We start from the raw sequence: 12,370 nt of genomic DNA on the forward strand, positions 1-12,370 counted from the left end.
TTGGAGTGATAGCACCCTCTCCCTTTCCCCCCAGCAGCATAACAACAGAACAAAGGTAACCAGATAGCAGCTCCCTAACACAAGATAACAGCTGCCTGGTAGAACTAAGAACGGCACTCAATAGTAAAATCCAGGTCCCACTGAGACACATTCAGTTACATTGAGTAGGAGAAACAGCAGCCTGCCAGAAAGCAGTTCCATCCTAAAGTGCTGGCTCTTTCTGAAAGCACATGGCTATGAAAAATGACCTGAGATGCACCCACACACCAATATTACAACTAAAAAATAAATTTATTGGAGTAGGAATTAAATTTTATATTGTAGAATGAATTATTTGCAGTGTAAACGGTGTCATTTAGAAATAAAAACACCATAAAAATCATGACGGAATCCCTTTAAAGAAACCGGTGTTATGATTGGTTTAATGGCATCGTTCTCATTCGCTTGCCTTTAAAAGATCATATCCGCATGGTAGGAATGCTGGGTAAAGCAATGCATGTAGGCTAAAGAGGTTGCCAGGCCCAGTCTAACCAAGAGTTTTTGTTGCAGTGCATTCGGAAGAGGCTTTATTTCTGCTAGCCACCTGCTATTACCGCTCAGGAAAAGCTTACAAGGCATATCGTCTCCTGAAAGCCCACAGTTGTACCACTCCACAATGTAAATATCTTCTTGCTAAGTGCTGCGTTGACCTCGGCAAGTGAGTATCAACAAATCCCTGTTGCCTTTTAGTCTGCAGTTCTGTCTCCCTATATTGATTCTCTTGGACTAACCTAAGCATCGTTTCCCTCCTTCCAAGTCCCATGCTGTTCTGTACAGCCAGCTGGCCAACCTGACTATTTAAGTGACTGAGCAGAGTCTCTGTTTTATAGATCATTAGATAGGTGGTAGAAGTGAGCAGGTAAGTGTCAGGAGATGCTTCTCTGTCCAGTAGCCTCATTTATAGTTCTGCTGCTGTCACTTGAGCAGTAGAGATGGGCAGGATTCAATTTTAAGCTCTGTAACCTAATTTTCAAAGACTGGCTACCCAGCTGATCCAAGGGAACAGTAGGGGATACTGCTCATTATATTGGTGTAAAAACTGCTAATATCTTAAAGTGTGGTCTGATTGTTTAGTTCTCTTTACATTTCTTCTTTCTTACAACTGCTTTGTATTGTGTTGCCCTGTCCTCGGTTTGCTGGCTTCTACTGTCTAACTAAAGTAGTACCTTTTTCACCAGGCTAGCTGAGGGAGAGCAGATCTTGTCGGGTGGAGTGCTCAATAAACAGAAGAGTCAAGAGGAGATTGTTACAGAGTTTGGAGACTCCGCCTGCTTTACGTTGTCCTTGCTTGGCCATGTATATTGGTAGGTGTGATCACAATCACTTTAATTCTATCCAGGTCACAAAAACTATTTTACTATATATGTAGTATAGCTAGTAAGTTCTTATTACTGGTGGTAGTAGTGGGAATTACGTATCGGTAAGAGAACCCCCATTTCCATGGAGATTTTATATACATGGCTTCCTGATATTCCTGTTAAAAGGTTTAGTACGTCTTATAGAATGGCCTATTTTCAGCAACTATTTAATTGGTCTTTTTTTTTTTTTTTTAATGAAAGGGCATGTAAAGGAAAAAAAAAAAAAAGAAACATCTCCAATATACGTTAATTAAATAATGTGTACCATTTTTATAAGAAACCTGACTGTATGCAGTGAAATTCTCCCTTCATTTACTGCTGTGGATAGGAATTGTCAGACAGTCCCTAACTGCTCTGCAGGGAAACAATCATACTTATGTACAGCAGGGGGAGCCCCCGCCTTACTTCCCAGCCATGCAGAACTCAAGCAGCTTTGTTTGTTTCCCTGTAGAGCAGTCGGCGACTGTATAGAGATTTGTGTTGGATTTTATTTTTGCCTTTACATCCCCTTTACTGTTTCCAACTCCAGCTGCAGGGACAAAGATCATGGAGCCAGATTTAAACAGATAAACTGGGATTCTATTTGGAGGATTATTTTGCTGCAGCCACTGGTTCTGCAGAGTTGGAGAAAGTTTATATTAAACAATACAAAAACTATAAAATCCACATTAGATTACATGACCACACAGGACCCAGTGCAGTCTGTATATTCTGATTATTAATCAGTCTTGCTGTATCGGCTTCTGGCAGATATTATTTGACTTGTGCTGTTTTGATCATTTATGACGATCCCTAAGCAGCCCAGACCACACTGAGCATGTGCACAGTCTTGGTCTTGCAAAGATGTATAACAAAGTTACAAGATGGTGACCCCCTGTGGCCAACTTTGAAAGCATAAATCATTTGTTTGATTAGGCTTGTGGTGCAGTAAGTTTGTTTACGTTTAGTATACAAAATACAGCATTATTCTATTAAACACTTTACTTCCCCTTTTATTGCATCCCTCTTTGCAGTTCTCTCTTTCCAGCCAACCTTAAAAAACAATGTCCAGTAAGGATACAATTGTATTATTGGAGTTACTTTTTATTTGTTCTCTTTTTAATTCAGGCCCTCTCCTATTTATCTTCCAGTCTGTTATTCAAACTACTGCCTTATTTCTGGGGTATGCCGTACCTTAGCAACCATCTGCTGTAATATCTAAGTGGAGAGCCGCTAAACAAAACACTAAAAAATAATGCCATAATTCCAAAAATTTAAAAAAACGACCAATTGCAACTGTTAACATTATACTAAATGTTAATTTAAAGGTAAACTATATCTAATCTAATCGTTATATAGTATTCTGGACTTTGAGCCTCTTTAGTTCCTGTAGTTTGAAGCTGTTTGAATCCACCATTATCCCACTTCTGTTTTAGGGTAGGGACACACTGGGCGATTTGGGGAGATTTAGTCGCCTGGCGACTAATCGCCGCGACTTTCCACGACCAATCTTCCCCGAATGCCTCCCCTCACTCTGCGCCTGGATAAAATGAAAAATCGCCTGCGCTAATCACACGCGGCGATTTGTTTTCCGAAGTCGCCCGAAGTTTCCTCGTGAGGCAACTTCGGGCGATTTCGGAAAACGAATCGCCGTGTGTGATTAGCGCCGGCGACTTTTCATTTTATCCAGGCGCAGAGTGAGGGGAGGCATTCGGGGAGAAAAGTCGCTGCGATTAGTCGCCAGGCGACTAAATCTCCCCAAATCGCCCAGTGTGTCCCTACCCTTACAGTGACCAGTTTGTGTGTTTTTTTTTTTTTTGTTTTTTTTGTTGTTTGCAAAAGGGAGTTTCCATAGTAATGGAACATAAAGGGCAACTAAGTAGGAAAATGTCCTGCTAAACAAACGTTTCTAAAGGTTTATTTTTCCTTTTTCTGTCTTTCAAAATATGTATGCCTGCACACACCTTTTTCGTGCAATCACGTGACGGATTCTCAAATCTTCTTTTTTTTTTTTCTCCCTCTGTCTCTTTTCAGCAAAACAGATCGATTGGCCAAAGGAGCAGAATGTTACCAAAAGAGCCTTAGTTTAAATCCTTTCCTGTGGTCCCCATTTGAGTCTCTGTGTGAAATAGGTATGTGTGCAAAGTCTTACACGTCTGCATGAAACATCTTGTGTGTGTAACGTTTGTTCCCCTGGATTATTTTATCCACACGTGTTGATAGAATGTCATCCGAGGACTCGTTATTCATGTAAACTCTTAAAGGGGTTGTTCACCTTCAAACAACTGGTTGTTTTCAGCACCAGAAATAACGACTTTTTCCAATTACTTTCTTTTTTCTACGTGTCACCGTTTTTTATAATATTAAAGTGTTATTTTTTTATCTTCTAAAGCAGCTGTACCAGGGGGGAGGTCGCCGACCCTGTAAACTGTTCTAAATTGATACATTTAGTTGATACATTGCTTATCTTTGTTCCTGCCGAGCAGAATCTCTGGGTTTCATTAAAGGCAGCTGTTAGAATTGATACAATAGTTGCTGATATTCCACAGATGATGCTGAGAAATGTATCAACTAAATGTTGCACAATTTGTCTGCGCCTGAATTACAGAGCTGTCAGACTGAAACAACAGAGACACGAACATTTAATTTCTAAGACCCGAACCCGCAACCTGAACCGCATCCCACATATTTCCCCACTTTGATCCGCTACCCAACCTGGACCCGCAACTGCCTTATCCGCAACCTGCCGACCACCATCAAACAGGAAACAATGGAGCTGCAACCCGGAAGTGACGTCATCAAAAGTGGGCGGGGACAGAAACACGTTTTGTAAAACTTTAAAAGGAGTTAAATATTAGATAAGATAAGAAATTTAGACGATACCTGCACCTGAAAATCCTCCCCTCATTCCGCAGGGTGCCTGCTTTTTTTGCGGGTGTCCGACCCACTTCAGGACTCTACATTCAACTTTAAACTTAGATTTTGGAAAAACAGTAAAAAATAAAGGGAAGTAAAACAACTGAACTGTAAAAAGTGTTTGGAAGGTGATCGACCTCTTTAAAGGAGAAGGAAAGCCCCAGGGCGCAAAACCCCTCCCCCCTCCCCTGTGTTGCCCCCCCCTCCTCCCCCCTGGCCTACCTGTCCCCCTGGGCAAATGCCCCTAACTTGTTACTCACCCCTCTGCGCAGGTCCTGTCCACGGAGTTCACAGTCGCCATCCTTCTACAGCTCTATTGCGCATGCGCCGAATGTCACGAAGTGAAATCGGAAAACTTCGTGACATTCGGCGCATGCGCAGTAGAGCTGTACCTGTTCCTACTGCGCATGCGCCAGAAGACGCCGGTCAGAGCAGGAAGAAGACGCGCGTGGGAGAAGATGGCGACTGTGAACTCCGTGGACAGAACCTGCGCAGAGGGGTGAGTAACAAGTTAGGGGCATTTGCCCAGGGGGACAGGTAGGCCAGGGGGGAGGAGGGAGGGGGGGCAACACAGGGGAGGGGGGAGGGGTTTTGCGCCCTGGGGCTTTCCTTCTCCTTTAATGTTGTTTCGACCTTTACCCACACTTTCTATAAACGTTTGTATTTAAAGGTGAAAAGCCAGACCCCGAGCAGACGTTCAAACTGACCTCTCTCCAGAGCTTCAGCAACTGCGTGCCCAACACTTGCACAATGACAGTCAACACACACAGCGTCGTACAACATCGGCAGCCTGATACAGTGTTAATGGAGACACCGCAAGACACTATAGTAAGTTTGTATTCGCTGTCCGTTGAAAAGACGAAAAGCTCTGCCTTTGATCTCAGAGAATCATTTGTCTTTTGATCGTTTTGTGTGAATAAGAGTTTTTTTTTTTTTTTTTTAAATTGTTTATGCCTTGGAGCAGGGGTCCCCAACTATTTTTATCCATGAGCCACATTCAAATGTTGGGGAGCAACACAGGCATGGAAAAAAGTCCCAGGGATGCCAAATAATGGCTATTGGTAGCCCCTATGTGAACTGGCAGCTACAGGAGGCTCTGTTTGGCAGTACAAATAGTTTTTACACAACCAAAACTTGCCTTCAAGTCTGGGGGAAAAATGGCATTAATTTTGCCTATGGTAGCTCCCATTGACTTCCTTATGACCTCGCCAGCTTTTAGATGCTGATTTTTTACATTCGAGTTTGCGAGGTTTTTTTCTTAATACCAGACATTCGAGTATTTTGAAAATATAATTCGAATTTGTGATTTTTTTTTTTGCAAAAAATTTGAATTGTGGCAAAAACCTTGCTAAATCATGAGTTTAAAGGGATTCTGTCATGAGTTTTATGAAGTAGTATTTATTTCTAAATGACACTGTTTACACTGCAAATAATTCACTCTACAATATAAAATTTCATTCCTGAACCAGCAAGTGTATTTAGTTGTAATATTGGTGTGTAGGTGCATCTCAGGTCATTTTGCCTGGTCATGTGCTTTCAGAAAGAGCCAGTACTTTAGGATGGAACTGCTTTCTGGCAGGATGTTGTTTCTCCTACTCAATGTAACTGAATGTGTCTCAATGGGACCTGGATTTTACTATTGAGTGCTGTTCTTAGATCTACCAGGCAGCTGTTATCTTGTGTTAGGGAGCTGCTATCTGGTTACCTTCCCATTGTTTTGTTGTTAGTAGGGATGCACCGAATCCAGGATTCGGTTCAGGATTCGGCCTTTTTCAGCAGGATTCGCCGAATCCTTCTGCCCGGCCGAACCGAATCCAAATCCTAATTTGCAAATTGCAAATTAGGGGTCGGGGAGGGAAAACACGTGACTTTTTGTCACAAAACAAGGAAGTAAAAAATATTTTCCCCGTCCCTAATTTGCATATGCAAATTAAGATTCGGTTTGAATACCCCTGAATCCTTTGTGAAAGATTCGGTCGAATAATGAACCAAATCCAAACACTAATTTGCATATGCAAATCAGTGAGGGGGAGGAAAAAAGAAAGCCGCACACGAAGTGCGTGGCAAAAACTTTTTTTACTTCTTTTGTGACGAAAAGTTACATGATTTTAAGGATTTGGCTCGGCCAGGCACAAGGATTCGGCAGAATCTGAATCCTGCTGAAAATGGGCGAATACCAAACCAAATCCTGGATTCGGTGCATCCTTCGTAAAGAGTGACTGAAGTTTATCAGAGCACAAGTCACATGACTGGGGGCAGCTGGGAAACTGACAATATGTCGAGCCCCATGTCCGATTTCAAAATTAAATTTAAAAAACATTTTTGCTCTTTTGAGGAACCGATTTCAGTGCAGAATTCTGCTGGAGCAGCACTATTAACTGATGCGTTTTGGAAACAATTATTTTTTTTCCCTTTAATGATTTGGTTTGGCCAGGTGCTTGGATTCAGCCAAATCCTGCTGAAAAAGTCCAGAACAGCCTTTAGTCCATTACTTTTTGCTGTAAATGGACATTGCCTGTTATCGTTCTACAAGTTCTACTAGTTGTTTGTATGTTTAAATGGGGTCTATTCTGTTTAGCTGACCAGGTTCACCACCAAAGGAGCAAAGAGGGACTATAGACTAACAGCCGGGGCCTTCTGTGGGGAGGGACCTGCTAACTTTGATGGGGGCTCTGGCAATAGGCTACAGTGTGAAATAGGAAGGGGATTGATGAAGGAAAGCATTACTTTACTGAAACAATGTCATCTTCAGCTCATGGGGTCAAAACATTTACACTGACAACTGTAAGACAAACCTGGAAACTTGGGTTTCAACTAGGGATGCACCGAATCCGGGATTCAACCTTTTTCAGCCGAACCGAATCCTAATCTGCATATGCAAATTAAGGGCAGCAAGGGAAATCGCATGCCTTTTTGTCACAAAACAAGGAAGTAAAGATGTTTCCCCCTTCCCACCCCTAATTTGCATGTGCTAATTAGGATTCATTTCGGTAATTGGCCGAATCTTTTGTGAATAGTGGATTCGGTGCATCCCTAGTTTCAATACTTACGGGATCTTTACTACTCAGAACAACTACCGTATATACTCGAGTAGAAGCCGAGTTTTTCAGCCCCAAAATATGCTGAAAAACGCTACCTCGGCTTATACTCGGGTCAAGCGCAAAAACGGTCGACCATTCTTGGACACCGCGAATATTCTTGGAGACTATTCTTGGACGCCGGCGACTATTCTTAGATGCCGGCGACTATTCTTAGAATATTCGCGGTGTCCAAGAATGGTCGTCGGCATCCAAAAACGAGACGCCGGTACCTCCAATGGGAGCAGAAACCCTCAATTTTTTGATTGAAACTTACCAGAAGCTGCTGCATTTCTCACCCTAGGCTTATACTCGAGTGAATAAGCTTTCCCAGTTTTTGGAGGTAAAATTAGGTACCTCGGCTTATACTCAGGACGGCTTATACTCGAGTATATATGGTATTCAAACTCTCCACTCGCAAAATATTTGTTATAAACCAACTTCTTTGTAGTAAGGATAGATCTTACTGACATTCTGCTGACCTTATACTTTTTTCTCGTTTATTTTTTAAATACAGGAGCTTAACAGACTGAACCTGGAGTCATCCAACATAAAATATCCCTTGAACAGCGATTCCTCAATATCCTACATCGATCCTGGTGTTATTTCCCCCGATTCCTTGCCCCTTGGTACTGGAAACGCCATTCTGTCCAAACAGGTCCAAAATAAACCAAAGACTGGCCGCAGCCTATTGGGAGGACCAGCAGCACTGAGCCCACTCACTCCAAGGTAAGCCGTTGCCTCGAGTTGCTAATATCTATATATGAGAGAGTAACATCTTGTTTAGAAAGTAATGATTTAGATCTCACATCATAAGTGCTGTATATGGAATCCTGTTTCCCATAGATCACTATGGAAAGCATCAGAGGTATTGTTTTTCCCCTTGCTTTGGTAAATACTTCATGCCTCCAGACTTAGGGTTATGGCCTATCTACTCTTTTAGTAGTGACCACTGAAATGAAAGAATCGCAGGCAGACATTGGCAGGACTCTGTTTCCACTCTATGTAAAACAATTTGCTTGATCCTTTACCACTCTATTTCTGGTTACCTTCTAGTTTTGGAATTCTGCCTCTAGAAACCCCCAGCCCAGGAGATGGGTCATATTTACAAAGCTACAACTCCTCCTGTGTCCTTGATGTGCCGTCATCTGGTGCCCCAACAAAAAAGGTATGGCTGGGACATCTTCAGATCTTGTCTCTTGCCCTTTGATTCGTTCCTTACAAGCATCTCTAGACCTCCACCTCTTCTCTGTTGTTGATGTTGTGTTGTAAAACATCCTTCTCTCTTTTTTTTTTTTTTTTTCCCCCATTCAGTCTGTTGCTAGAATCAGCCAAGCAGGAACAAAGTCTGTATTTTCTCAGAGCGGTAACAGCCGGGATGTCACCCCAGTTCTCCTTGTACAGACTCAGGGCTCTGGTCCGCAAACAAGGTTTGACATTTTTGGTTTTAGAATCTGGAAATCACTGTGAACTGACTTTGGGCAGGGAATCTGCTCTTGCTCTAGCTCAGTTTTATTGTATCAGGCACTTGGTTATCAGATGGCTTTTTTAAAAGATATTGTCACCATTTTTTGAGAAAGAAAAAGTATAACTGTCTCTAATAGATAGATAGATAGACAGATAGATAGATAGATAGATAGATAGATAGATAGATAGATAGATAGATAGACAGATAGATAGACAGATAGATAGACAGATAGATAGACAGATAGATAGACAGATAGATAGACAGATAGATAGACAGATAGATAGACAGATAGATAGACAGATAGATAGAGATAGATAGATAGATGGATATAGATAGATAGATATAGATAGATAGATAGATGGATATAGATAGATAGACAGATAGATAGACAGATAGATAGAGATAGATAGATAGATGGATATAGATAGATAGATATAGATAGATAGATGGATATAGATAGATAGATATAGATAGATAGATGGATATAGATAGATAGATATAGATAGATAGATGGATATAGATAGATAGATATAGATAGATAGATATAGATAGATAGATGGATATAGATAGATAGATATAGATAGATAGATATAGATAGATAGATAGATAGATAGATATAGATATAGATATAGATAGATATAGATATAGATATAGATAGATATATATATTCCAAAATGCTGGCTTCTGACTGCCGAGGTCAACTTTTATAGACTCGTCCCGCCCCTTTTGTGACCTCATCGGTGGGGCGGTGCCGGTCTCTATAAAAGGAACCCGGAAGTCAGGTGCGGGTCGGGAAAAGCCCGACCCGCACATTCATAATCCGTGGAATGTTGCCAACTATTGTATCAATTCTAACAGCTGCCTGTAATGAAACTCAGTGATTCTGCTCAGCAGGGACAAAGATAAGAAATGTATCAACTAAATGTATCAGTTTAGAACAGGTAAAGAGTCGGCGACCCTCTCACAGAGCTGCTTTAGAAGAGGAAAAATGAAACTTAACGCTTCGATATTAGAAAGTAGTTGTAAAAAGTCTTTATTTCTGAAACCAACTGAACTGAAAAAAGTGTTTAAAGGGGAACAACCCCTTTAATGATTATATATGACTAGCATTGTATTAATGTCATTTATAATATTCCAGTCTTGTGTTGTGCATCCAACTGAAGCCATGTAGCTTGAGGAATAACATACTTATATTATGCAATGAGTAGGAATGAAGTGTCAGGCCAGATGTTTTTTATACTTTTTTCAGTAAGGGCCTATGAAATGTGTTTTTAGTGGAGGCCATATAGCCTGGCCAGTTTATATTCTCATGGGGTGCAGTCAGTGCTCAGACCTTCTTACATTGTGTATCTGTCCTTCTCCAGCACCACTCCTCAGGTACTGAGTCCAACCATAGCCGCTCCACCTAATGCACTGCCGCGCCGTAGTTCTCGGCTTTTTACCAGTGACAGCTCCACCACCAAGGTAATGGTGCATGATCTATGCACATAGACCCTTAAAATAAAAATGTTCTAATGAAACCCCCTCAAAGGAGAAACAAACCCTTAATAAAAAAAAAACGCTACCCTACATAGACCCCCTCCTCCCCCGGGCAAATGCCACGGTCTTTTCTTAGCCCTCCATGCAGATTCTGTCCAGCGGAGTTCACAGCCGCCGTTTTCTTCTCTTCGGTAATCTTTGGGAATAGAACGGCAAATCTGCGCATGCGCAGCTGGAGCAATTTTCTGTTTCGCGGCAACTGCACATGCGGCGAAAGTCACGAAAATTGCTGAGGTGCCAGAAGGAGACCCGAGGATAACCAAAGAGACTGAAGATGGTGCCCGTGAACTCCGCTGGACAGAATCTGCACCACGGTGTAAGTAAAGAGCAGGAAGGGGGTCTATGTAGCGTAGGGGGTAGAGGATTTTAGTAGCAAGGGTTTGGTTCTCCTTTAAAATTTTGAAGTCTATGAGAGATAGCCATTACGTAATTCGGAGCATTCTGGGTAACGGGTTTCCGAATAACTGATCCCATACTTGTACTGCTATGTGCAGGACTGGGCGAGGCCCATATAATCCGGTGTGTTTCTGCATGTGCCATTCATGCTTTTCTTCCTAAACGAAATTAGTGTGAAATGCGCATAAAAAGCCTAATGTTGGCCTACTGTTAACATTTCAAGGTTCTTGCTTTTCTACTGCAGGAAAACAGCAAAAAGCTAAAAATGAAGTTTCCACCGAAAATGCCAAATCGAAAGACCAAAAGTAAAACGAGTAAAGGCGGCGGGACCCAGACCAACCTGAATGACAGCCTGGAGATTAGTAAATTGGATTCTTCCATTATCTCTGAGGGCAAAATCTCCAGCGTGGCCCCCCAAATCCAGGCACTTACAATACAGAAGGCAGCGGCAGGTAAGACGGGACACTCTTTTCAAGGATTGCCCCTCTCTTGAACCTTCAAAGAAGCGATTGACTGGTGGTGCTGATTTCAGTTACAGGTGGAGAATAGAATTTTTTTTTTTTCAGGGTTCACGCAGATTCAGGGGCTGACGTTGGCATATAGCAGAGGGGTTATGAAGGGATACATGGAAATGGTTGCAAACGTATCTGTGATTATAGTACAGCAGGACATCCTAACATGGTTTATATTTAGTCGTGTTTCCTCTTACAGTTTCCTTTCTTTATCCCAGAAGGTTTGATGAGTCTCCTAAGGGACATGGGGAAGGGCTACGTGGCCTTGTGCTCTTACAACTGCAAGGAGGCTATAAATATACTGAGCCATCTCCCGTCTCATCACTACAACACCGGCTGGGTCTTGTGCCAGATTGGCCGTGCCTATTTTGAGCTTGCGGAATACCTTCAGGTAGGAGCTGAATTAAATCAAGTAGCAATTCGATGTCCTGTTCCTAGCTTTGACTTGGAAATATGATTTTTCATATGTTTTGGTTTTGTTAAAGGAAAACTATACCCCCAAAATGAACACTTAAGCAACAGATAGTTCATATCATATTAAGTGGCATATTAAAGAATCTTACCAAACTGGAATATATATTTAAGTAAATATTGCCCTTTTACATCTCTTGCCTTGAACCACGATTTCGTGATGGTCTGTGTGCTGCCTCAGAGATCACCTGACCAGAAATACTTCAATTTTAACTGCAACAGGAAGAAGTGAGGAAGCAAAAGACACAACTCTGTCTGTTAATTGGCTCATGTGACCTAACATACAGTACAGTGAATCCCCCTATCCCAGGGGGTGGCCCTTATTTTTTAAAATGGCTGTTTTCTATTTATGATTACCCAATGGCACATACTACTAGAAAAGTATATTATTATGAAAATGGTTTATTTACATGAAGCAGGATTTTACATATGAGCTGTTTTATGCAATATTTTTTTATAGAGACCTACATTGTTTGGGGGGTATAGTTTTCCTTTAATGTGCGACTGGCACGTGACTCGTGTAATAAAACGCAGCATCTTCTGCAGGCTGAAAGAGTGTTCTCTGAGGTGCGGCGAATTGAGAGCTATCGAGTAGAAGGCATGGAGATCTACTCA

At 41.7% G+C, this 12,370-nt stretch overlaps 1 protein-coding gene across 1 annotated transcript in view; it reads left to right on the forward strand.

Annotated features, from left to right (window-relative positions):
* Positions 1-12,370, forward strand: part of cdc27.S (cell division cycle 27 S homeolog) — a 34,140-nt gene that overhangs the window by 8,555 nt on the left and 13,215 nt on the right. Inside the window, exons 4-14 of the mRNA XM_018237450.2 lie at positions 550-697; positions 1,218-1,343; positions 3,411-3,508; positions 4,963-5,120; positions 7,887-8,098; positions 8,426-8,537; positions 8,684-8,799; positions 10,202-10,301; positions 11,017-11,224; positions 11,503-11,675; positions 12,302-12,370. The exon at positions 12,302-12,370 is cut by the window's right edge and continues 84 nt beyond it. Of these exons, the coding sequence (XP_018092939.1) occupies positions 550-697; positions 1,218-1,343; positions 3,411-3,508; positions 4,963-5,120; positions 7,887-8,098; positions 8,426-8,537; positions 8,684-8,799; positions 10,202-10,301; positions 11,017-11,224; positions 11,503-11,675; positions 12,302-12,370 (1,520 nt within the window). The remainder of the gene's footprint in view (positions 1-549; positions 698-1,217; positions 1,344-3,410; positions 3,509-4,962; positions 5,121-7,886; positions 8,099-8,425; positions 8,538-8,683; positions 8,800-10,201; positions 10,302-11,016; positions 11,225-11,502; positions 11,676-12,301) is intronic.

This window comes from Xenopus laevis, chromosome 9_10S (genome assembly GCF_017654675.1).
Source record: "Xenopus laevis strain J_2021 chromosome 9_10S, Xenopus_laevis_v10.1, whole genome shotgun sequence".
In the NCBI taxonomy this organism is placed as follows: domain Eukaryota; kingdom Metazoa; phylum Chordata; class Amphibia; order Anura; family Pipidae; genus Xenopus; species Xenopus laevis.